The 27,793-nt window shown below is 30.8% G+C and overlaps 3 protein-coding genes across 3 annotated transcripts; 2 read left to right on the forward strand and 1 right to left on the reverse strand.

Annotated features, from left to right (window-relative positions):
* Nucleotides 1–944: 944 nt before the first annotated feature.
* On the forward strand, nt 945–6,213 carry LOC111282393 (secretory carrier-associated membrane protein 1-like). Its single transcript, XM_022870458.2, has 13 exons — nt 945–1,322; nt 1,939–2,001; nt 2,954–3,055; nt 3,159–3,221; nt 3,667–3,700; nt 3,788–3,910; nt 4,197–4,259; nt 4,358–4,451; nt 4,868–4,913; nt 5,005–5,072; nt 5,463–5,511; nt 5,724–5,789; nt 5,881–6,213. Exons 1-13 carry the CDS (start codon nt 1,269–1,271, stop codon nt 5,965–5,967), a joined length of 912 nt encoding a protein of 303 aa, XP_022726193.1. The 5' UTR covers nt 945–1,268; the 3' UTR covers nt 5,968–6,213.
* Nucleotides 6,214–15,078: 8,865 nt separating this feature from the next.
* On the forward strand, nt 15,079–18,653 carry LOC111281939 (Pentatricopeptide repeat (PPR) superfamily protein). Its single transcript, XM_022869759.2, has one exon. It carries the CDS (start codon nt 15,388–15,390, stop codon nt 18,496–18,498), a length of 3,111 nt encoding a protein of 1,036 aa, XP_022725494.2. The 5' UTR covers nt 15,079–15,387; the 3' UTR covers nt 18,499–18,653.
* A 711-nt stretch (nt 18,654–19,364) lies between these two features.
* LOC111281940 (Pentatricopeptide repeat (PPR-like) superfamily protein) lies at nt 19,365–21,978 on the reverse strand. Its single transcript, XM_022869760.2, has one exon. The coding sequence runs from the start codon at nt 21,839–21,841 to the stop codon at nt 19,958–19,960; it is 1,884 nt and encodes a 627-aa protein (XP_022725495.2). The 5' UTR covers nt 21,842–21,978; the 3' UTR covers nt 19,365–19,957.
* Between the last annotated feature and the right edge of the window lie 5,815 nt (nt 21,979–27,793).

Genomic DNA, 27,793 nt, shown 5'->3' on the forward strand with positions numbered 1-27,793 from the left:
AAATATTATTTATATTTTTATGTTATATATTATATTTTAAAAATTATTAAAATTTTGATTAATTAGATTTGTTCTGTTGTTAATTTTAAATACCAAAAACCGATTAAATTGTTTTTAATTATTATTATCAAAATTAAATGAAATAAATTGATTTAACTTGATTCAATTGATTTTGATTGATCAAATTAATTAGAATCGAATCTACCCATCCTTGTTCAAACTGATATCGAGCAAATTGATATCGAGGAGGCTGATCTATGCTGGCTTTAAAATTTGCTTGGAGTTTGGATATTACCTGAATTTTACACTTTAACACTAATTACTTGAATGGCTTTTATAACTTTGTTTTTTTTTTCCTTAAAATTATATAATTGACCACTTCTTACCTTGCAACCTAAGATTTCAGTCGTAATCAAAGTTACCAAGGGTGGCATGTCAGCTAAATCCAGTTAGGAATCGTACACGGACAACTTGCGACAATGGACACCATTTTTGCAGTCGTTGTCAAATAGTAGTATGCTAGTATTTGATTGTGAGATGCAATACTTTCGGCGGAATATCGTCTCCCAAGTCTTAAATCTCTTTTGAAAAAAAAAAAGAATATGCATGATTTAATTTTAGTGATAAAAATTAATTTTTAATAATTCTTTCGATAATAAGAAATCAATCTTTGATAAAAACATCTCTTTTGAAATTTAAACATTATATTGCTATTTTGTCTCTTGAAATTTAAATATTAAATTATTATTTTGTTTAAAAATTCTGTTGTAATTAATTAATATAAAATTTAAGACCAAAAATAATTAATTACTAGTTATATTAGTATTATTTATCTAAAAATATATTGTTAATTAATGAATATAAAATTCAAGAAAAAAGAAAACACTGAATTGGCCCAAAATTTGACTAGTCAATAAACTAACAGGAGTTCAAGCAAGCCCACCACTAAATCTTATTTAGACCCCAGCCGCGGCCCGCGAAACTCTCTCGGTCTGGTTTTTCCTTCCATTTTCTCTAGAAACAAACACCGTTCATACCAGAAGTAACTACATCCACCCGTTCGTATAATCAAGCGCCTCCGCCCCTCCCCTCTCTCATTTTTCCTGCTTCTTCTCTCCACATTTTCTCGAAATAGATATATACTTTTCTTTCCTTTTTTTTTAACACTAAATTTTCCACCAAATCTTTTCTCTCTCTCTCTCCCAGTTTCTCAAATTCAGATCTATTTCGCATTGTTTTAGTTTTAGGATTTTCATATTTGTGATTCGATGAGTCGCTACGATTCTAACCCTTTCGACGAGGAAGAGGTCAATCCTTTCTCGGTAAGTTCATTACGCTCGCATTTACATCTCCGTATCCGACTTCCCATAAATGTCAATGCCTCCTATTGTGGATTTGCATATTTTTCTGTTTCCTTTTTGCTAGATTCGATCGGTAGGTTTTGTTGACTTGGATGACTGGCTGGTTAAATTGTTAGATCTGTTTCGTTTCCGCTGTCAATTGGAATTCTTTATGTTAGAATTAATTCATTTTGATAATATATTACTTGTTTTCTATAATATAGCTCTAGTAACTTCGTTCATTTGATTTCTTTTTCTCTTCATTGCGCGAAAAGAAAAGCAACGAATTGAAAGAAACTGAATGTTAGACTTTTCTTATCCCACAAAAAAAAAAAAAAAGAGAAAAAAAGAATGTTAGACTCTAATAATGCCATTTTCTGAGACGTACTTTTTAAACATAGACTAATTTACAATAAATATTCATTGGTGAATACTGTATACTTGTTTCCCTTAAACTAGACAAATGGAACTTTGTCATGGTATATCATTAAAAATTACAAGTAGTGATTTAATTTATGCAAGATGAATTGTTGTTGAAGTCCTTAATTATTGATGTTGCTTATAAACGACTTGTATATTTCCATTTTATTTGTTGCAGGACCCGGCAGTTAGTAAAGGATCAGGGCATTCAAATTATGGTGGAGGTGCCTTTTATACTACAGTAAGTACTTTTTTCCTACACTTGTCTGCTTACTTCTACCTGCATAATATTTGATACTGGGATTTCAATTGTCTAGATCTGCGAAAGAAAAAAAAATGGTGGCAGATAGAGAGGTTAATGTACTGAACTTTTATGTATGCGTCTATTAATGCATAAGTTGGTTGCAATGACTAGTGAAAGTCTATCATTGATTTTCTCATGATGGTCATGGTTTGACTTGATTCTAATGATTGCTAGTGGCACTAGAATTTAAGCAGTTATAATTGCTGCAATGATGAGAGTGATTGGTATTACATTGAAGATGCTAGCAACAGTTTTTGCCAATGAACATGATCATGGAAATGCCTTGATTTTTACATGGCCTTTATGGCAGTTGCTACTGCTAATAATGGTAGTGGTTGAATGACTTCATAATACTTCCTAGCCACTGCATTTTATCTTGCTGGATTTCAATATATTCCTTCCTTTCCCTGTTTTTCAGTAGCTCATTTACCTATAATGGAAATCAGATAGAACCAAGAAAAGGTGCTACATGAAAGACCAAATTACCCTGAGCAAGAATGCACATAATGTCATCAAGGAGAGAAACTATGGAGGGATAAGCTTGCTTTCTCCCTGAGACAGGAGATGTGGCTTGAAAGTCATGTATATCATGATATTTAGGAAGATAGCCTGTCAATCTTGATTGTAGGTGCAGTTTTGTGTGTTATTCTCTATCCCGAATTTGTTTGGACTCATTTTACCATTAGCTTATACCTTGCTTGCTCTGTGAAACTTTTATGCTAGAATGATCGTTGACAATGTAATTGTTTCTCATGTGACTGGTTTACTTTCTTGTGTTTCATATGCTGTTATGGTTATGTGTTGTGCTTGTGTAGCATGATTAATGATCCTGTGCCAGTACTTATGATCTTGCTTGTGTTTCTTTTAATTATAAATGTACAAATTTTAGAATCCTGGTAGTGTTCTTCCTGCAACATCAAGGCTTTCACCCCTTCCTCCTGAACCATATGACCGTGGTGCAACAATAGATATTCCTCTTGATTCTGCCAAGGTATCCTAGAACTTTCCAGATGTTTAATGCCTACTATCATGTTTCTGAATATTCTGTTTAAGCAAAAGTATTCTTTTGATATTTTTCATCTAATCAACTGTAGGCTTTAAAAGCAAAGGAAAAGGAACTTCAAGCGAAAGAGGCTGAACTGAAAAAGCGAGAACAGGTAAATTCTTGTTGTTGGTTTGCATTTGAGCAAGGCTTGCTGATGAATTATAAATCTGGTGCTTCCGAATAATTATTTGAGGTATTTGGTATCAATGCTGATATGTTACTACTTTCATATTGTAGTTTTGGTTATACACAGAAGTACTTTAATTATTCCTAAGTTGGCACAAAAAATCAAACCAAAATTTTGACTCTCAATTTCTTATATTTTAGTTTAATTTATTTCTTTCTGTCTGAATGCTGGTAAATTATTTTATGTTTTGACTTCCGAATTGTTTTCTTTTTAATTATGAAAATTCTAAATTCTGCAATGACTTGATTCTTAAATGTAAATTTGGATGTCATATGCAACTAGTGTTGTCTGTAGGGTGGTTTTGCAATTCCTTTTGCTTTTAGAATAAATTGTCCTCATAGTAACTGACTTTTCTCCTTATATTATGCAGGAATTGAAAAGGAAGGAGGATGCAATAGCACGATGTAGGTTCTTTTTCATTACTGATGACTTGATGAGCTTGTGCATTATCAATTTGATTTTGACATATGTTCTTGCCTTCGTCTTGGCAGCTGGAATAGTAATAGAGGAGAAAAATTGGCCACCATATTTTCCTATTATTCATCATGACATTGGAAATGAAATACCAATCCACCTACAAAAGCTGCAGTATGTTGCTTTCACAACATTGTTAGGTAAGTTAAAGTTCAGGTTTTTTTTTCTTTTGATAAGGTTTTAATAGTTTAAGCATGCAAGTTCTTTGGTTTTGGTTTTGGAGTATCATTTTGGTTCAGTCTGTTTTCTCTGTGTATTTATTTCTCTCTTCCTCTTTTGGACCTATAAGCCTTAGGTGAGTCTTTCAGTTAAGGGGTGGATTCTATTGGTTGTAATGTTCATTTCTGGTTCATGTCTTGAAAAATGTCTAAATTTCCAATTTGTTATGATGGTCTATGCTGACTTAATTTATCTGCACATGGGCAGGTTTGGTTCTCTGTCTCTCATGGAATATAGTAGCTGTTACCACAGCCTGGATAAAGGGAGAAGGTGGGTTTTAAAGGTTACTTAGTATAGCCCTTCATCATTAAATATTAATTGCTATTTTGGCATCTTTTATCATAGTATGAATTTATATTTTGTTCCAGGTCCAACAATTTGGTTTCTTGCCATCATATATTTCATATCTGGCGTCCCTGGAGGCTATGTGTTGTGGTATCGCCCTCTTTATCGCGCTATGAGGTACTTCTTTTGTGTTATTCCCTATTTGATTTACAACTTATTAAAACTGATCTAACCAATTATTAGTTTTGAAGATTATAGTACTTTTGTGCGATTATTTCTACTATCTTGACTTCTATGATGTGAGCAAATTGGAAATGTAGGTCCAATGGTCATAAAACATGTTTGCTGCTTCTAGATGGTAAGCGATGATATTAGGATACTCTATGCATGAACCATGTACCATCGAAATTTATTTTAAACAATGTAATTGTGAGTTGAAAAAATCTATGAGAATTATTTAGAAATGCCACTTGTAGTTGTGCACGTAGATGTATTATACATACATATATATATATATATATATATATATGTATAACTTTTTATCCCGATCCTTAATCGTATTTTATATAGTTATGTTCCTATTCCTTTTACAGGACTGATAGTGCGTTGAAGTTTGGATGGTTTTTCTTGTTTTACTTGGTAATGCTTATTGCTTTCTCATTTTAATTATTCTATATTCAGCAAAGATATGTTGGAAACCTCCTCATTTCTGATTCTTTCCTCTTTGCAGTTGCATATTGGCTTTTGCATCTTTGCTTCAGTTGCTCCTCCAATTATTTTCAAGGGAAAGTCCCTTGCGTAAGTTTGTTTGACCATTTTCCTTACAAGGGAATTTTGCTAGTTATATTTTTTTTCCTTTTTTTAAAAAATAAGATTATTCTTTGTTTAATCTTTTATATAGAGGGTAACAATTTTCAGAAAGAGAGGATGATTGCCTCTCCAAACATAAGATTTCAATGGGTTGGTTTGAATGTTCAGCCACATTTTGTATTCTACACTTTTCTGTTTTACACGATCTGAAAGGAAGCAAGTCTATGCCTGAATATCCAACCACATTTTTACCATCTCTTTATTGTTATGCTGGAAAAGATGTTTTTATCATTCAGGCAGGAACAGCTTTAATCTTGTATGTTTGTTTGTCAATGGTAATCTATAGCTGACGTGTTAATGGTGTAACTCTTTGTGCAGAGGTATTTTGCCTGCAATAGATCTCTTGAGCAAACATGCTTTAGTGGGGGTAAGTCAAAGCCATTAGGACGCCTTAGTAAATTTCAAATACATTATTGTCATTATCAATGCTGTTTAGGATCACGATTTTATGAAGCATATAGCCTTGAGTAGAATTATACTAACATTAAAATATTTGTCTGCCATGTCATGTTTTTGGTTTACTATTCATTGCGTCTATGAGAATGCTTGACATTGTCCATGCTTTATTTTGACTGGCAGACATTCTACTTTATTGGTTTTGGATGTTTTTGCGTTGAATCACTTCTCAGTATCTGGGTTATTCAGGTTCACTCATCTCCATTACGTTTCCAGTGAAACTGCTCTGCTCCCATTTGGTTTCTTCTAAGCCTCTCTGTTTTCTCTTTTGTATTTGCAGCAAGTTTACATGTATTTCCGAGGTAGTGGCAAAGCTGCCGAGATGAAGCGTGAGGCTGCAAGGAGAACCATGATGGCAGCACTATGAGACAAGGCTGTAGCAGAAGATGGTATTCGCAAGTGAACATGGATTTGTCCAACAAGTTGCCATTACTTCAGTCACTTGTTCTTCTCATACCATTGGTGGCTCTCTTGCCTATTCATTTTATTGATTTGTTCTTTAAAAATATTTGTGGAATGAAGGATCTTGACAAATCAGATAGTCGGGTACAATGAAGATCAAAGTTTGTGGTTAGATACGCAGTTTATTTTACCAGGCTAACCTTTAACATTAGTTTTGCGCATATTTCAGTGCTTTTACACATAGAATGATTCATATGCTAAATCTCTGCTTCCCAAGATGATGGGTGAAGAAATGCAGATACGGTAATCTGTTGCTTTGCACGCAGAGACGGATTTTCTTTAACTCATGACACATTTGTATGGGATCTATAGGATTTAATGTCTATTAAACAAATCAAAAAGAGTTCTCGAATGGCTTCCAATTAACATTGATTGAAATGTCCTTTCTATCGTCATACAAATGAAAAAAAAAATTAAGGTTTTAATTGGACTCATAGACCAATATGATGTATTGACCAAACTCATCCATAGTTTATAATTTAGTCTTCCTGTAACAAAGTATTAATGAGACGTTTAATTGGTAAATTTTGAGATTTTTTCAAGATTTTAATTTTTTTATGTAATTATCATGTTTTGGTTTATAGAATGTAATTTTTTAAGGTTTTTAAAATTACTAACAGTGTTAAGAAAGGGAAAAATAGTTCATAATCGAAAATTCGATTTTCTCTGATTATTTTTTAGATTTTTGATGAAATGTAAAATTTGTTATACTTTTACTTTCAATAATTAGTATTTAGTATCTATTTTTTTAATATTATAAAATTTACATCATAAATCAAAATTCAATATGACATGCCAGAGATATTGAAGTCTCGAAATTTGACATCTGACATCACATATAGAAAAACATCATTTTATACCAAATAAAAATTAGTTTAGTTATTTTTATTTTATTTTTTAATTGAGTTTTTGTAAAATTAACTTGATTTTATTAAATAAGGATATAATAATAAAATTCATTTACGAATGCATATTATGTAAATAAAAATCTAATTATTTGAAATAAAATTAACGTTTGTAATAAAATATTTGTTTTCAATTTATATTAGATTAAAAATATTTTATACACAATGCATAAAATGTATTAACATCTTATAAAATTGATATATAATTTACACAATAATGTATTAAGTTATTTAAATTTAAAACACAACAAAATTCGACAGGATCTAAGTCATGCTTAGCATGCTCTATTGTTAAATGATCAAGATGAATCAAGCACGATGCATATACGTACATGTGCTAGATTAGAAAATTTTAAACTCATTGACTGGCACAGCAAGACTCATTAAGTTCCAATACCAACACGTGATATATGGATTAGCGTGACATAATACAAAAGCCTAAATATGTTATGTCATGTTGACCTATAACTATTATAAATGAGCTTTTTGTTTTAAAATGTATTTATATTATTTTATATATTTAAATAAATTATATTTATTTTTTATTAATTTATAAAAAAATATATTAATAAATTTACTTATTAAATATTTAAATTATTAAAAGATAAATTATATCTAACTAGTTTACGAACCATTTAATATATAGATTATTTTTATTTATTTAAATTTGTGTATATAAAAACAAATTAACATTTTTTTCAAATTTATATGATTAAAATATTCAAATTTATAACATATATATAAATAAGTTTTAGTTGTAAAACAAAAAGAGGGATTGGTCACCTACAAAGATATAAGAAAAAACACAATGTTGCATTTGCCACTTCTGATGAATCACACAAATTAAACTTAGTTAGCATCCTAATGAATCTTTAAAAGTATTCCATTATCATAAGATAATTGGTGTAATTAATTACCTGAAATTTTAGTAAGATTTAAGTAATCGTTTTGTTTTTGTAAATGATGTACATTTTAATGATTTAATTAAAAAAAATATACTATTCAATTATAAAATAGTTTCAAGAAATATCATTAGCTCATATGCTTTTAATTTTTTTCTTATAAAGAAAATTTAATATTTAGTTTATCAAAAAGCTTTTCTAAAATTTCACTTATTTCTAAAATATGGATCAGTTGACAATACTTGGTTATATATGTATTATTAGGTATTCGATAGATAATGTATGTGTGTATGTGTTTTTTTTTTAAATATTAGTATTGTAATTTTAATATATTTCTTTAGTAAATTTTATTATCCATCTTTGTAAACTTAGATATTTTATTTAATCACGTAAATTATGCGTCTTTTTTATTTCATTATATATTTATTATCTCCCTTATGTTATTTTTAATAATAATAAATAATTGTAAAAAAAAAGTTTAAAAAAGTATTAATAACTATATTTGACCTAGCTAACAACCATGCCTGACATGGCACAACTACGCTATGTTAGGCCACCTTTAATTTTCATGAGCCGCACCAACAAAACATGTTAAAAAAAAAAAAAAAAATTAAGTCAGACATGATCTATTAATGTATAAATTCATATTTAAATAAGTTATGTTGATTTAACACGATTCATTTAATATTTTTATTTAAATATTGTATAAATATATAAATTAATTTAATTAAACCAATTGCAAATAAATAAATAAATATATTATAAAAATATTAAACAATTCGTTTATTTATATGTTAATAAATATATTATGAAAATATTAAATAAATCAGTTATTTGTGCTATTCATGCCTAAATACATATAGACAACAGTTCGGTCGTAAATCGTAATAACTATCATCTATATTCAAATAGACAATGATTGTGCACAATAAATGTCATTTATATTAGATTATCTTTATGTTGTGCACAGCTCAAAATCTGTATATTTTTACAGAAACTGATTGAGAATAAATAATGTAAGGGCACAGATCATTTAAATAATAAAAATAATGAATTCAATATTGTTTTTTTGAGAATTGATTTTTTTTAGTAATTCAGATTAGGAATCAAAAGACAACATTCTCAAAATATATTTAGTCTTATCAAACAAGGAAATTTAATTTAAAATACTTTTAAACAAAAAAAAAAAAAATCGGCTCACATTATAAAACCAGAACTAGAAAGAGCATGAAATGAATAATATCGAACCTAAGGCAAATAGGAGCTAATCTAAAACTCATTAAAGAACAGCAAACTAACATAGATTGAACTTGAAATCAAGTAAAATACATGACAAGAACTAGAACCAAATGAAAAGTGCAAACAGAAAATTAAACTTAAAAACAGAATTTTAAATCAATATTTCATAAATCTTAGGTTTAGAACTTTAATGGAAAAATGAACTAAAAATGAACTTTAAGAAAACTGTAAATGTGCGGGAAATTTAAGGAGATTGAAAGAAAATGTGAAAAAAAAATCATGTTTGGCAACTAAGAAAATAAAAGAAAACAAAAAATATAAATCTACTCTACACTGCTCATAATCCTAAGCTAAATGCAAGAAAGTAAATCTAATTTCTTTCATCCTTCCAAATGACAGCAAGAGGGGGTATTTATAGGCAATAGGGGATGTATTTAGACCAATGAGGGACCTGCATTTTGCCAAGCCAGCCTCCAAATCAACAAGGGAAAGTTTACTCAACAAGTTTCTTCCTCTTTACGCAGCATTCGATTTTCCATCTCCTTAGGGGGCTTTGAGCTGAATTTTGGTTAATTAGCCAATAGGAAGTCTTCAAAATGCCAGGTCAGCCACTCTTCTTAACTCTTGGAATGCACATTTTGTTTTCATATTTGGAAGTGCAAAACTGCTTCAAATCTGCTAACTAGAGTTGCCGCCCATTTCTCTTCAAATTGGAGTTAATTATGCATGATCCTTGTGATCCAATTTCAGCCAATGGGAGTCTAATAAAATGCCAACTCAGCACATAATTCTTTGGTCGAATTTCGTCCAATGCCCAGCTCCCATTCAGCTCACAAAACCTTATAGTAACTGCGTATCATCCTTTGATCTTGTAAACACCTTTCCTTCACTCTTTTCATTCTTCCTTTAGCTCAATTAAGTCCTTAAACATTCGATCACTTACTAACATAACTTGAGAGCTTTTCTTAACTTGTTTCAAAGCATCATAAGTTAGCTCAATTCAGCTCAACATCTTCATTGCTCGATTACTCATCAAATCAACTCTAGGTTCGGCCAACAAGCTTATTTTGCTTTCCAAATTGGTCCACATCACTTCAAATCATCCCAATTTGCTTTTTTCCCTTAAAATGGTAAAATAACCTACACATAAGAAAGTTCTCCAATTAGCGGTATATTTTCATGAATTTCTTAAGAAACGGGCAAAAATTACACTATAAACTCATATGATAGTTCTATAAAATTATGGAATTATCAGAAATCAATATATGCTCGACAACCGACAAACTTTAACTGCTTCTCTACAACCACTTGACTATCTCTTAAAATCCCTCTGTAAGCAACACCAAAACCACCTTTTACCAAGAAATTTAGTTCAGAAAATCCATCTGTAGCTTCCTCTAGCGCATCATAAGAAAACCGTCTTGGGCTTTGCCGAAGATTGGTGCCTTTTGTTAATATAATGAGCTTAGGGGTGGAGGTACAGAGGATGTTCTACCTCATGCAACTGCATCCCTAATGTTTGAGCTAACCATGTAGTCTTTGCCATGGCATTGATTGACAAGTCAATCTGCATATTTCCTCAGCACTGCTATTAATTCTCTTTATCGTCTCTATTGGATCCACCTTTTTCTTCTAGAATACTACCTTACATCTCTCATTCCAAATTACCTAACAAGCCATAGCTACAACTACTGTCACTTCATTATTCTGCTCCTTTTATCTCCTGTGTTTACTTTCATGATCTTCCCAATCCTTCTATCCGAAGTAGATGTTTGACTTTTATTAATTTTATGCCCTACACTTATCTTAAACCATACCATTCCACCCAATTACGTGGTAGTAGAGCATGCTCAATCGTTTCTTTATCTTCATTTTCTGTAAGTTTGTATTAATGGCTATGTTATTTCCTCGTGCTCACCACAAAAAGATACTTATCTTTGTTGGTACTGAGAGTTTCTTGATTGATTTCCATGTAGCATCATCCACCGTATGAGATGTAGATAGATTTCTGCTTCTCAATCTTTCTTCATTCTCCTTTAGCTTGTGATAACCACCTTTGACAGAATAATCTCCATCTTCATCTTTTGGCCATACTATCCTATCCTTACAACCTTCCTTAAATGTGGGAATGACTTCTTAAGAAATTTTGTTTCTAATGTTCTCTAACTTCCATACCCCATTTCTTTTATCCATTATGTCAACTAATTTTAACTGCACCCCTTCTAGCTCTTCCTTCTCCCCACTTCTTAGACTCAGTAGAACACCATTAGGCAGCCAATTGTCTTTCCATAGGTTAATAATATCATCTCCACTCATTATTAATCATATTACATTTTCCTTTGAAAATCCATTCCTTCTATAAGACTAACCCATGCCCAAGATGCCTTAGCTCCTTCCTTCCCTTCCTTACTTTCAAAAAGCTGTTATAAGGAAAATAAATTCCCTTCATAATCTGTGGCCAGTATGCATTAGGAAAATTTAGCATTCTCCACCTCTGTCTTGCCGATAGAGCTCCACCTCTGTCTTGCCAATAGAGCTTTGTTGAACAAGGATAAATCTTTAAACCCCATTTCCCCTGGAACTTTCCTAGTTGTCAATTTCAGCCAACTAACCTAATGTATCATCTTCTCTTCCTTTGGCTGCTCCCACCAAAAGTTTTCCATAGTTCAGTTGATTTCATCACTAACCTTTTTTGGAATCTTGAAGCACTACATGGTATAGGTTGGAGTAGCACAGGCCATTGCTTTGATTAACACTTCCCTTCCTCTTGTTGACAGTAATGCTTGTTCCCATATCGACAGTTTGCCCAATATCCTGCCCTCGACAAAACTCATTGCCTCACATTTTGTCCTTCCGATGGTATGCCCAAGTAGGATCCAAGATTAGATGCCACTGGTATTCTTAATACACCTACCATCTCATTTCGGACTTGTTCAGGGATATTAGCACTAAAAGTAATACTAGACTTATTTAAATCGACCAACCGACCACAGGATGCTTTGCAATATTTCTGTAGTATTGAGAACATAGCTTCACAATTTTGAGGAGTTGGCTTTAGAAAAAATAGAGAATCATCAGTAAAAAGGAGATGAGACAAGAGAGGACAATGTTTACATAATTTGACACCAACGAGACACTTAAATGTTGGGTAAAAAAACTCAAATCCAATCACACCAACAAAAATATAATTGAAAAATTAATCAATCACATAAAATATAACAATTTAATATGATTCGATTCAATTGACCTATATCCATAAATGAGAGACAAGATCCACTAGTTATATTATTTTATTTTGAGTCTTTAAATTTGATGTAGCTAATGTTCTTTTAATCACTCAAAACAATTCTAGTTTTGTGCCTTTGAACTTTGAAGTTATCTTTTTGCAATTGATTATTTTATTTATGTATGCCAAACTTTTATTTCATCAAAAACAGATTGCTCTTAAAATCCCATAATGTGAGGATATGTGTTTATCTTAAATGGCTATGGGATATTTAAGCCTTAGAACAATTATCGAGATTTATTGAAGTATAAATTTGTAAATTTTATCAAGTATTGAGCTTAATTAAGTGAATTTAAATAGTTTAATTTTTATTTTAAATTGAGTCAAATTTTGAATTTTAATTTTTAAATTGAGCTCAAATATTTTAATGTATCAATTCAACTTGATTTGATTACAATGTTAAGCTAGAGGGATTACACTTTGGATGTGGCTTTGAATATTGTTGGGCGGAATTTTGTTTAGGCTTTAGGCTTTGTTTTTGAATTTTGAGTTGAATTCTATTAGTTTGGATCTATTTATTTTTAAATTAAATATCAAAATCTTAAAATAAAATAATGAATAATTAAATATATAAATATATATATATTTTCAAAATGTTAAAAATAGAAAAATCATTATAAAAATTAGTTGCATTTTTTTTCTAAACGTTTTGAAAAAAAGTTTATAATTTAAATAAATAAAAAATAGATTTGATCAAATAATTTATAATTTTGATAAATAAAAACTATATTGTTCATAAAATAACTCGAAAAACCGATAACAATAAAGTAATTGTAATATATTAAATATTTTTAAATTTTGATATATTTATAAAATGCCATATGTGGATTAAAATTTTTATTTTTATTATTTATATTTATATAAAAAATAATAAATGACTCCAATGTTATGAGTGCATTTGGCAAAAAAAAAAAAAATTATGTCAATGTATTTATACTTTGCTAAAATTTGAAATTTAGTTCCTATATTATAATTAATACAAATTTAGTTTTCATACTATTTTAATTTGATAATTTTAATCCAATCATTAATTTTATCATTGTTTTATTATTAAAAATGTTGATAAGATTATTGACTTGATGACATAAGTGTTGATTTTACTGACGTGACATTGAGTTACTGATATGATAACTTAAATAGATGAAATTAATTGTTAAATTATGCAAATGACCCATGAACTCACGAAATTTAATATTTAGTTCTTACACTCACATGAAATTTGAAATTTAGCCCTCACACTTATATAAAATTGGAAATTTAGTCTTTTTAATATAAAATATATTTTTAGAAATATATTTTTTTTATTATATACAATTAATCATTAATAATAACATATTAATAATATTATTAGCATTTATATTAATCAATTATAAAATTAATAATTTAAATTAATATATCAAAGTTAATATTATTTTAATTAATTTAAATACATAATATAATAAAATTTATAATGAACTAAATTATTGAATAGAACTGCATTCGTAATAAATCCAAAATAAATCGTGAATAGAATAACCATTTTATCCAACCAAACAAAATAAGATATTCAAATTTAGATTTTTACTAGGAACTATCTTTCATCTCTTCGAAAGATAAACTTTGAATTCTAATAATATAGAAGGAGAAAATAATTTATTTAATAAATCAAAACATCAATATCATATTTCATAATGAGAATTTTCTATTTTTTTTGAGCTTTCGCAAAAAGAACTTAACTAGATAATTAAATTAAATTAAATAACAATATTAATTATAAAACCAATACTCATTGAATTTAGTAAATTACTTTAATGTATTTAGAACTTTGAACTTAAATTTAATGATAAAAATCATTTAAATAAGGTTTAATTTAAAGGAATAATTCTAATTCAATTAATAAATTAATAAAAATAATAATTTTATTAAAATTAGATAGTGATAGATTTGTATCATATATTGACAGATTCATAATAAATTTTAAATAGATTCAAGTAAAAATTTTTTCATATGATCCCAATATATTACAATTATGATAAAAAAGTCCAACAAAATTAATAACAAATTTTATATTTTATGACAGAATATAACAAGATATAGTGATAGAATTAATAATAATATTTCATATGTGTGACAAAAAATTATGATGAATTTAGTGATAAAATATGAAAAGTGTGATAAATTTTTCAATATTGTGATAATTTTTAAAATTTAATATTTTTTAAAACTATAAAATTTCTAAAAAAATTAAAATATTTTTTATATTAAAGGAATTAAATTTCAAATTTTCTACAAGAACAAAGACTAAAATTTAAATTTTGTATAAGTATAAGGATTATTTACATAATTTAATAACTAATTTCATTTATCTCATTTGTCACATTAGCAAACTTAACGTCGGCATCATAAAATAAAAAATCACATTAATATTTTTATCAATAAAAAATTGATAAATTTTATAATTAAACTAAAATTATAAAATTAAAATAATATGATAATTAAATTTGTATAAATTTCAGTATATAAATTAAATTTTAAATTTTCATAAAGTATATTGACTTCTCATATAATTTGACAAAAAAAAATGAAATGAGTGCAAAATTCTAATTAAGAATTATTTATAAAAAAAAAAAGGAAATTTTAAAAACCCACTTTTGGGCAGGTTGAAACCCATCCAAAGCTACCGCCAGCCGGGGCTCCCGCAAGAATTTGGTTACATTCGGCAGGCCGGATAAAGCTCGGACTTAATTTTGAAAAGAAACGAGCCCACTAAATCTGATGAGCATAGCATCTCTACTTTGTCCCGTCCCCTTTGGTTATCCCTAATCGGTATTGTTTTCCTTTGGTGTTAGCTTTGCTTTGTCAAAGAATCACATGAAACTCCAAATCCATAAAGTATTAAAAGCCGAGAAACTAAAAGAAAATGTTGAGTACATCCAAACCCTACAAAAGCACTAACCCTAAACCCTAAACTTCACAAAAAGAAAGCAAAAAACCAAAAACCCAAAACCAACAAAATGCTAAAGAGTTACAGTTCAATAGAATTGAGGTATGAAACTTTCCAGCCGCACATCTTCGTTTCACCAAGTAAGCTTCCTCACCTCCATTTTCCTTGCGTAGCTAGAGTTTTTGCGGGGTTTAATTACAATGACGGAGGATTTTCTAAAAACCAAAACTTTCTTGAGCAAGGCCTAAGTGCAAGCGTAAACTTAAATACCCGGAAGCAGAATTCAAGAGGATGTAGGGTTTCTCTAGCGTTTAAGCTACAGTGCCACTCTAAAACCGTGTTTTTGTCCGCTAGAAGTTCTTCAAGTAATGTTAAAAAGAAGAGATATGGAGGTGTTTTGTCTTCGATTCTTATGTCTTTGGAATCCGATAAGGATGTAGAAAAAACCCTTAGTACGGCTTGTGAGAATTTGAGTCCAAAAGAACAGACTGTGATACTGAAAGAACAGAGTAACTGTGATAGAGTTATTCGGGTTTTTGAGTTTTTCAAATCACTGAAAGACTATGTGCCAAATGTAATTCATTATAATATCGTGCTTCGAGCATTGGGGAGAGCTCAAAAATGGGATGAGTTAAGGCTTTGTTGGATTGACATGGCGAAAAATGGTGTCCTGCCCTCAAATAATACTTATGGAATGCTAGTTGATGTTTATGGGAAGGCTGGTCTGGTCAAAGAAGCACTTTTGTGGATTAAGCATATGAGACTCAGAGGACTTTACCCGGATGAAGTAATGATGAATACGGTTGTTAGGGTTTTGAAGGATGCTGGGGAATTTGATAGGGCAGATAGGTTTTATAAGGATTGGTGCATTGGGAGGGTGGACTTGAATGATCTTGAGTTGGATTCAATGATTGATTTTGAAAATAGGTCTGGTTCAGCTCCCATTAGTTTTAAGCATTTTCTGTCAACTGAGCTTTTCAGGACAGGTTGTAGAAGTCCTGTTTTGGAAACTTTAGGTTCACCAGATACAGAAACTTCTATGAGAAAACCACAACTAACTTCTACCTACAATAATTTGATTGATTTGTATGGAAAAGCTGGGCGCCTCATGGATGCAGCTGATGTGTTTGCTGAAATGTTAAACTCTGGTGTGGTGATGGATACCATCACCTTTAACACTATGATCTTTACTTGTGGAAGTCATGGCCGCTTGTCAGAGGCAGAATCCTTGCATGGTAAGATGGAAGAAAGGGGAATACCTCCTGACACAAAGACTTATAACATCTTTTTGTCTCTGTATGCTGGTGCAGGAAATATAGAGGCTGCCTTGGAATATTACAGGAAGATCAGGAAAGTAGGTCTTTTCCCTAATATTGTAACTCACAGAGCTGTTCTTCATATATTGTGTGAGAGGAATATGGTTCAAGAAGTGGAGACTGTGATTGAAGAAATGGACAAATTTGGTATTCACATTGATGAGCAGTCTCTTCTTGTTCTTATGAATATGTATATTTCCAAAGGGTTGCTTGACAGGGCAAGAAATCTTTTTGAGAAGTTTCTTTTGGATTGTGAGCTTTCATCCAAGACACGTGCAGCAATTATAGATGCTTATGCAGAAAGGGGGCATTGGGCTGAAGCTGAGGCTGTATTTTATGGCAAGAGAGATTGTCCAAGGCTGAAGAGAGGTGTTGTTGAGTACAATGTCATGGTCAAAGCCTATGGCAAAGTGGAACTTTATGATAAAGCTTTCTCTCTTTTCAAGAGCATGAGGCATCATGGGACTTGGCCTGATAAATGCACTTATAATTCCCTTATTCAAATGTTTTCTGGAGGTGATTTAGTGGATCAGGCAAGAGACCTCTTACGTGAAATGCGAGCAGCAGGATTAAAACCTAAGTGTCTAACCTTTTCTTCTCTTATTGCATGCTATGCCCGTCTTGGCCAGCTTTCTGATGCTGTTGATGTATTCCAAGAAATGGTCAGTGCAGGGGTGAAGCCCAATGAAGTTGTTTATGGGTCTTTAATCAATGGGTTTGCAGAAATAGGTAGTGTTGAAGAAGCTCTTCGATATTTTCGCATGATGGAAGAATCTGGAGTATCAGCAAATAAGATAGTACTAACTTCGTTGATTAAGGCTTATACCAAGGTTGGGTGTTTGGAAGGAGCAAAACGTATGTATGAAAAGATTAAGGGTCTGGAGGGTGGTCCAGATGTCATTGCATCAAATGGTATTTTAAATCTTTATGCAGATCTCGGGATGGTATCTGAAGCCAGATGTGTTTTTGACAATTTGAAAGAAAAGGGTGGTGCAAATATGTTTTCATTTGCAACTATGATGTATCTGTATAAAAGCATGGGTATGCTTGACGAAGCAATTGATGTTGCAGATAAGATGAAACAGTCTGGTTTGTTGAGGGACTGTTCTTCATACAATAAGGTAATGGCATGCTATGTTACGAATGGCCAGTTACGTGGGTGTGGTGAATTGTTGCATGAGATGATTAGGCTAAAGATTTTGCCGGACACTGGAACCTTTAATGTACTGTTCACTGCACTCAAGAAGGGAGGCATTCCAATTGAAGCTGTAACACAGTTAGAGTCATCATACCAGGAAGGGAAACCCTATGCAAGACAAGCTGTTATCGTTGCTGTTTTCTCTTTAGTAGGCTTGCATGATTATGCACTTGAGTCTTGTGATGCCTTCACAAAAGCAGAAATACCTCTTGAGTCTTTTGTGTACAATGCAACCATATATGCTTATGGGTCATCAGGGCAGATTGACAAGGCCTTGAACATATTCATGAAAATGAAGGACGAGGGCCTGGAGCCAGACATTGTTACCTATATTAATCTTGTGGGTTGTTATCGGAAGGCTGGGATGTTTGAAGGTGTGAAAAGAATATATAGCCAATTAAAATGTGGAGAGATTGAGCCCAATGAATCTTTATTTAAGGCTGTCATAGATGCGTACAAAGATGCTAACAAGCAAGACCTTGCTGAATTGGTCAACCAAGAGAAAATATTTGGTTTTGAAGGACAAGATTATTCCGACTCTGAGATTGAAGATGAGAGGGAAGACATTGTTCTAGACCCGCAGAATTCAATGTATATTTACCAAGAGATGAAATTTGCCTTCAACCGAAGGCTGAAGGAGAACACACAACCTTCTCTATACTTTTAGACTCCTATTATTCAAATGTATGTTAGAATCTACTCTTTATTAGGGCTTATACTGTGTAGATTTAGTTTGTGTGAATGCAAGTCAAAGTGATGAAAAATGTACGATTTAAACACTGGCTTTCCTTTATACCAAAATTTGCCTGTTAAGTTGTCGCAGTTGTGTTGTGGTTGTCTGGTTCGTTAAGCCCCCCCTGAATAAATTCAAATAATAATAGCTGCTAGATCTTTCTTTATCTATACTTGCCATGTGGCTTTGGAATAGTGTCATTGGCATTCAAAGCCCTGTTTGGCCATCCAAACTTTTCTTGATTTGTGTACTGTTAGCCTGTTGACCCAACTAATATCATCACTCTCAACGAATGATACTGTATAGAGTTGCTGTGGGTTCTAAAATCATAAGCATTGAAAAAGAAAGGATATTTATCTAATGAAATTTGAAGGTTGACATGAAAAATATGCAGCAACAAAAGCTGAAGGTTGGATAAAGCATGCATTCAAATGTGCCTTCTAAGTCTGAAGATTCAAGCTTGTAATAGGAAATAAGCAATAGTGGACAGAAATGTATTTCAGCCATGCAAGAGTAGTATGCAAGACTACTTTGACATGGTATCAATTAAGTGCCAAACAGAAATATTGGCTGCCTTAAATTTTGGAAGGTTGGCTTAGTTTTTCTTCAGTTGACTTTTTGGGATAGAAATAGACCCTAGACATGCCAAAACAGTACTAACTAGAGCGGTCTCATCTCTTCACACTACCATATAATCAGTTGCTTATGGCTAAGTTAATCCAACAACATAAATTGAGTCAATCAAACCAAAGATATGGTTCAAAACTTGCAAAGAATAAAAATAGAAAAGAAATTGGAGCTGATAGTTCAAACCCGAAAATGAAATTTACTATCGATGAGCATGTCAACAAAAGGGTTCACTTCAATTCAACCGTAATAGAGTTAAGGTGAGACAAAAGGAATAATAAAGGTGAAGGATGATTTTGTATAATTCAAGTTCTTCTGGCCTGGGATTACCTTGTACTCCCATTATGAGTTTAATAAAAAATTGATGTGTTAGAAAAGAGTTTCCTGCCTGTTCAAAAAATTCTTAGTGCCCAAATTAACCAGGCAAAAGACCAAGAGAAATCATAATCAATTTCTCATAATGCTGGAGTATGGGATTCTACGAAACTCTCTTTCAGTAAGAAAATCTGATTTGCATGATCTGCGTTTGCCTACATGGTCATTAAACTGTCTGTCAGCAGGTCGTTCGGTGATTCTAAACCTTTAAGAGAACTTTTTGATGAACATCAGATGCCAATGGAAACCAAAGCTGTTTGGATGGCTTCACGAACTTTGAACTCTATACTCTCAGCAGGTCAGAAAGTTCGAATTTTGAACCAGGTTAGAAAATTAATTCACACTGATTTGTTCTCACCATCAGATTGGATCCCTAACGCGTAGAAATTTGCTACCTTCCTGGCATATCCATATCAACCACATCGAGACAAGAACCCATGTTACTAGTAGTCTCAATCCAGCTCATGCCCCTAATCTTCTTGACTCCTCTGTCTTTCATTAGCTTCCTAACCTTTATAGCATCATTCCATCGGCCAACTGCTCTATAAACATTAGCTAGGAGAACATAGCTCATATGGTAGTCAGGCGCTAGTTCAATCATTTTTCTTGCAATGCGCTCTGTGGTACTGGAACTTGTAATGGTTGAGCAAGCACCAAGAAGAACAGCCCAAAGAGATGAATCATCTCTAAATTCTGCATTCGCTATCAAATTTTCAGCTTCTTCCAGTAACCCAGCACGGCCCAAGAGATCAACCATGCAATTGAAATGTTCAATTCCAGGTTTAATCCCATATTCCCCAGTCATTAAGGTAAAATATTTTCGCCCTTGATCTACCAAGCCAGCATGACTACAGGCAAAGAGAACCCCAATAAAACTAATATAATCAGGCTTAAGGCCCTCCTTGATCATCTCATCAAATATACTTAGAGCTTCTCCACCTCTTCCATTCTGAGCAAATCCATAAATCATTGAGTTCCATGTTATTAAATTTCTATTAGACATCTGCAAAAAGATGCGGAGTGCAAAATCAATACAACCACATTTTGCATAAAGATCGACTAAGGCTGATTCTACAATAACATCTTTCCAACCACCCCTTCTCACGTACTGGCAGTGAACTTCTTTCCCTTGTCTTACAGCGGCCAAACCTGCACATGCACGGAGAATAGTCCCAAAACAGTAGATATCAACCTCATCCGTTGCCCTGAATATTCTAATAACGGATTCATAGTCTTTATTCTGACAGTAAACACCAAGCAATGCAGACCATGAAACTGAATTCTTTTTCGACATCCTATCAAAAACACGCTGAGACTCATCAACCAACCCGCACTTTCCATACATGTCAAGAAGGCTGCTCTCAACAACCACATTTCCACATAGTCCAGAGGCAATGACCTTAGCATGTACTTGCTTCCCTTGCCTCAACCTCCCTAAATTCCCACATGCTGTCAATACTGTCCCAAATGTAAATCCATCTGGGATCAACCCATGATTCCTTTGCATCAAATAAAATAAACCCAATGCTTGGTTATACAAATCATTCCTCGTGAGAGCAGAAATAACAGAAGTCCAACAAATAGCATCCGGTTCAGGCAATTCATCAAACAACTGACACACCTCATTCAACTGACAATTCCTACCATAGAAATCAATCAACGCACTCGAAATTACACGATTCATATCAAACCCACGTTTCATAACCACTCCATGAAAGCAACACCCCAACCTCAACTTCCCAAGAACCGAGCACGCCTTGATCACAGTAGATAAAGTGAAGCCATTTGGCTCAACTCCTGAACCCCACATTTCGAAAAACATTTCAAGCGAACTCTCAGGCTTACCCGCTTTAACATACCCCGAAATCATCGATGTCCACGATATAACATCTTTCACAAACAACCCATCAAAAACTCTCCGAGTTTCTCTAAAATCAGGACCCAACTTAAAATACAGAGCAAGTAAACTATTACCTACATAACGATCCGTCTCGAGACCAGATTTAATCACGTGGGCGTGGAATTGGAGCCCATGTGTAAAAGATTGAACATTTGTGCAAGTTTGCAAGAGGCAAGCGTATAGTAATGGTTTGTTTGAAGAGGTTGTTTGGGAAGGGAAATGTGCGGCGTTTAGGAGATGGATGGCAGAGAAAAGTTCAGCTGACTTGCAAAAATGGAGGATTTGGGAATACTTGTCTGACGGATATTTGATGGGATTTGGGGGGTTTAAAGAAGCGAAAGAGCAGCAATGGCGTTTGAAGAAGGAGAGCTTCATCAAACTGATTTTTGAGTAAATGTATTCTTTAGCGGTCTTTTGGTGGTTTCAAGTACCTGCGCCCTTTCCGTATTTCTCTTTCTTATGTAAAGGTTCGGATGTTGATTTACTTTATTCATCTTGTGTATGTGACCATCAAGTCACAAAGTGGTAAGAAAAAGATAAAGTTTCACATCTCTCTAAACAACAAATTTTACTTTGTCCGTCGATATTTGTTTGTCTTACATTGATTTTTATCAAATTAGAAAAAAGTTTTGATTTTAATATATTTAATTTTAAAGTTTTGATTTTAATATATTTAATTTTAAAGTTAATAACACATATGATTTTTATATTTTATGTTAAAATTTATATTAATTTTTAAATTTTTAAAAATTTTAATTGAGTCTTTAATTACTTAAACGTATATTAATGTAGTCTCTTTATTTACTGTAACATCTAAAATTGATGAAAAATTTAATGTGACATGACATGTAATTTTACAAGCAAAGATAAATGTATTATGGACCTTTCATATACATTGTATGAGTGTGGCTCATTCTCTTTAGTCCCCAGCGACATTATTTGTATTAAGTAAAAAATTTTAAAGTTAACAACTTCTAGTTTTTGTTCTAAGCTTTTTTTTCATGTCCAACCTCTCTCTAAATTTCCTTTTCTTCGAACCAATCAATATCAACAGTACTAACTCAAAAGCCAGTACTTATTATTACAAAGTCATCCACCGTTTTTGTTACCGACTATTGATCTCTCCAATGACCACCGTCGATTTTCATGGTTATGTTAAAAACTTCTTTCGAATCCTCTCTTCTCTTCACCGACCAAGATTTAACTACGACTCAAATTTAGCGAATTTGACCTTTTATTATGTTTGGAAAACCCAAACAGAACCATTAGACTTGAAAAAATTTTACTGCTAGACCCTTCTTTTGCAATGCCTCTCTTTATACATTCGACTTTTATTTAATCTTAATGGATTCTATTTTTTGGGTTTAAGCTCTTGGTTTTCTACAAACTGGTTTACCTCATGGTCAATTATCAGCTGTAACTACTTGTAGGTTGTAAGTATGGATGATTTTGAGTTTGATTGTTGATGTTGTAGGTTTTGTTAAATTAGAGATTATGGATTGATTGGGTGGTGGATTTTTTATTAGTAATTTCTAGTGGGTTTCTAGGTAAGGTTTGATGGATTGTTTGTTTGGAGGCTAATTGAATTTGTTGTTAAATTGCTTGAATGTCTATTGCCAAATTGTTTCCACTGTGCATTACTTGATGTGTGCTTGATTGCTTCTATCTTTGATTACTTCTATCTTTGATTGCTTGTTGTCTCTCTAAGTGTTTGATTCCTCATTTGATTGAGAATTTTTTTGCTTAAAATCCAGGACAACCATATACGTATTCAACTTTCTAAGGGTATGTGTCATGTCATACTAGATTTTTCATCAATTTAAATGGTTTAATAGACAGAGGGACTATATTGATACATGTTTGAATAATTGATGACCCAATTAGAACTTTTTAAAATTTAAATATCAATATAAAATTTGATCCAAAATTTAGGGACCATGTGTGAGATTTATTCTTAATATTAAAATTAAATTTTTTTTATAAAATTAAAGTTTCATGATTTTTAATGTCAAAAAGTAAAAAATAAATAAATTAAAATAAAAAAAGTAAAAGTTTTAGATATTCAAAAAAGAAAATAAGATATAATTTGGAACATCTCAAAAAAAAAAAAGATGGACAAAGAAAATGGGATAAATGGAGTACTAATATACCATGTCACATGGTACTTTTTTCTTTTTTCTTATATTCTTTTTGTTTCCTTACAAGAGTTTTTTTTCTTATTTAAAATTTAAAATTTTTACCAATTTTAAAAAAATTTACAGATTTTTTTTAATTTTATAAATATTTTTAAAGATTTAAAAAATTTTCAAGTTGAAACCCTTTTATCAAAATTTTTAAATTTCACCTATTAAATAAATTTTGCTCCGTATAAAACTTAATCTGAATGCCATATGTGCACCATACAATTTTTTTTTCTTCTTTAAACTTTTTTAACCATTTTTAATTTTTAATTTTACTTTTATTCAAGATTTTTTATATTTAATAAATATTTTTATTTAAATATTTTAAAGATGGGATACACTTTGCACAAATCTTTCTTTTTTTTTTATTTGTTTGCTTTTCTTAAATTTTTTTCTTTTAAAACTTTTTTATAAATATTTTTTAAAAATTTTAAATTTTTTTTATAAGACCACTTAATACTAAAGGTATGCTACATGTGTGCTTTTTTTTTTTTTTTCTTATTTCTATTATTTTTTAATTTAATAAATATTTTAAAGATTTTAAATTCTCTTTTATGTGATTCGCTTGATATCAATGGTGTGTCATGTGTCAAGTCTTTTACTTCTTTTTTCCTTTTTCCTTTCTTTCACCTTTTTTTATTTACTTTTTATTTTTTTTCTTTTTTAATATTAAATTAATATTTGAAATATTTTTAAAATTTTTAAGCAATGTCCATTTGACATTATTGATTAAAAATATTTTTTCTTTTTTTCTTTTTTATTTGATATATTTTTAAAAAATATTACAAAGGTGTTGTCATCACATAAGAATTTGACTTTTCTTTCTTTTGTTAGTCTTCTTTTTTTTCTTTTTGGTTTTTTTAATTCATGATATAAATATATGTTTTTATTTTTTATTTAATTATATATATGTATTATATAAATAAAATAATTATTTAATACCTTAATTTAAGAAATTCACGTACCATTTTCATTTTAACTTCCTTTTTTTCTTCATCATTTGTTTATTCATACTCTAAATCCTACATGTATACAAAAATTTTACAAGGTATCAAGTGCCACTTCAATACATTTTCTTTTTTTTTCATTATTTATTTATTTATTTACTTGCTTTTAATATTCAATCAATATTTTTATAGTTTAAAGTTTTTTATGTGTGGAATCTATTAGATGTTATTGAAACAAATGTGTGTATACATATATATTTATTTTTATGTGTTAAGTAATGTGTATATATATATATATATATATATTATTTATTTGTATGTGTTAAGTCTGTGTTAGATAGATTTTGGTTCCTCTAGATCCAATAAGTGCATTTCTTTTTTTAATTCGAAATCAGATCGAGGTTTTTGAATTAAGGTTAGATGTGAGTTAAAGATGTTTCACCTCTCTAAGCATATATAAATATATATTATTATTTATTTTAATTTCATACTTATATATATGTATTATATTAACAAAACTATTATTTAATACTTAAATATTAATAAATTTACGTTGCCTCCTCATTTGACTTTTTTTTTTTCACTATTTTCATATGGCATCTTGATGATCTATCTTTTTCCTTTTTAATATTTTTTTCCTTTCTTAATTTTTTTAATTAAAAAATTATTACTTGATACCTTAATTTAGTAGATTAACATTTTAAACTCAATTGGATGTCATGTTGTACATACACTTGTTCAAAGGTTGAGCTACTTGCCAAAGTCCAAAGGCTCGCCTAAGTTTTAAGAGAGTTTGGATAAGAAATTAAAGTCCATTAAATGGGTTTGAGCATAATTTTTAAGCTTGTTTAAATTTTGAGTTAGGTCTTAAACAACAATATTAAAGCCTGAGCCTAGCCCAAATAAACTACATATAATTAAAATATTATAATTATATAAGTATATATATGATTTTTTATTTTTTATTTTTTAAAGAAGGATTTTTTTTTAAATTTGTATTATATAAATTAAGTTTAATGAATGTATTTGGGATTTATTTTTTTAATTTCAGCTGGGCTTAAGAAAAGTTTGAAGCTTGAAATATTAGGTTAAACCGAGCTTGAATAAGTTTATAAGCTATTAATACCAAGTATGAATCTGACCTGAACTCGAGCCCAATCCATTTCGACCCATAAACACCTCTAGTTGTACCTCAATAAGCCCATTTTCCCCTTTTTTTCTTTTTTTATTATGCTTTTCTAAATTAAATTAATTTTTTGAAAAAAAAAGACCAAATGATAATTTTGCATGGCACGCTCATTTGAGTTTTTTTTTTCTAATTTTTTAACTTTTTAATTGAATAATTTTGCAACAAAATGTGTCAATTGATAGAGATAGCAAAATAATTCGTATTCGATGAGTTTTGATATATTTTGATACAATAAGAGGTAATTCTTTTTCAAATTCAGATAGAATTAGGATTGATCAAGTTTTTTTTAGAGAAATAAAGTCAGGGCAAAAATGTATTTATGGTGTTCTGTCCCAACCCATTTTAAGAAATATATACCAAAATATATAAAAGCATATGTTTTATTATTAATTTTATTATATATATTATATTAATAAAATTATTATTTGATACATTAATTTAAAAAATTAATATTTTAAACCAATAAGAGTGTCCATGTGGCACCCTCTATGAATCTATTTTATTTTTTATTTTTTTTATCTTTTCGCTTTTTTTTAATTCTTTTAATTAGATAAAATTTGTAAAAAAAAAAATGAAGCAATTGAAATATCATTTGTAGACATCGAATAACAATTAAAATAATCAAAAAAATAAAAATAAAAAAGAAAGAAAAAGAGATAGAAAGGCATGGTGCCATGCACGACACCAACCTCTCTGACTACTCCAGCCATACCACCTACCTGTTGAAACACCACTAACTCTTTTGACTACCCTAGCCATACCCTACCCTTACACCAACAACCCATTCCCCTGAGAGCCATACCTCGTCGACCCTAATTGCTACCATAATCTCCCAATTGTCACCATTATCCCTTGGTAGTGCGGATTACAGCTAAGGAAGATGGGGTTTGTCCTCGTTTGGCCTATAAATAGAAGTTTCATAGAATAATAATAAAAAAAGATGAAACTTTGTAACAAGAGAAAGAAAAAAGAAAATTCTACCTAAAATAAAAAACCACAAAAAAAATTGCCAAGAAGCAAGAAAAAATGGATGATTAAACAATAATTGTCAGAAAGTAACCCTAATGCGAGGTTCTAGCATCAATTTTTCTTGAAAACAGCCCTGGCCAACCCTAGTACCATCAAAACCCCTCAATTCCTCAACTGCTTGCACCCAGCATCCACAACACTCAAAACCCCAAGCTCTACTAGGAACCACCCCCAAATGGCTTTTTTTAACAAAAAAAAAAAAAAAACCCCACCAAAAAAACTCATAAAAAAACCACCAAAAACCAAAATCTAAAAAAATAAAATAAAAAACAAAACAACCACAATCACCTGGTGGGGAACCAATGCCTGCAACACAGCAACAAAAAAAAAAACCAATAAAAAAATTCAAAAAAAAAAAGAAAAAAGAGCTTTGACTAGAACTTGAAGATTCAATCATGGGAGATTGGAAATGTTTTTATTGAAAAGAAGGCTAAATTAATAAAGAGGAGATTGCAGGTAGTTTTTTTAAAATTTTTTAAGATTTTTTGGCCATTGGTGACCACCGACATGGTAATTGGCTTGATAGACAGTGGTCGATTTTTAGTCTTTGAGTTTTTATCTAAGATAGAGTTTTGAATTTTTTTTATAAAAAGAAGAAATAATGAATTGAAAAAAAAATGGGATTTATATATAAGGGAGAAGACTCCAAAACGATGTCGTTTCATCACCCCAAAATTCGTGCGTCAGCTCTCGGGTTGACCCGCAACCCACACATCCGACCCAAAAAGCTCCCTTAACCCCAGCCCTGATCGATTTGCTCGGATCACTCCTGAATCGTTCCAATCGACTTGAACCCCCTGTAGACTAGTCCAAATTGTTAAATTGCCCAGTTCAATTTTTTTTTGTATTTTTTGACTTTTTTTATTATCATTTAAGTTATTTGCTTTTTAGTTTATTTTTATTTATGCATGTTTAAAATGTTAAATTTTCTAAACTAAATATCTATTGCTTTTTAAAAAAATAAATATGAGAAAAAATAAAA

This window comes from Durio zibethinus, chromosome 5, assembly GCF_047325235.1.
Source record: "Durio zibethinus cultivar Kanyao isolate XHJ-2024 chromosome 5, ASM4732523v1, whole genome shotgun sequence".
Classification (NCBI taxonomy): Eukaryota; Viridiplantae; Streptophyta; class Magnoliopsida; order Malvales; family Malvaceae; genus Durio; species Durio zibethinus.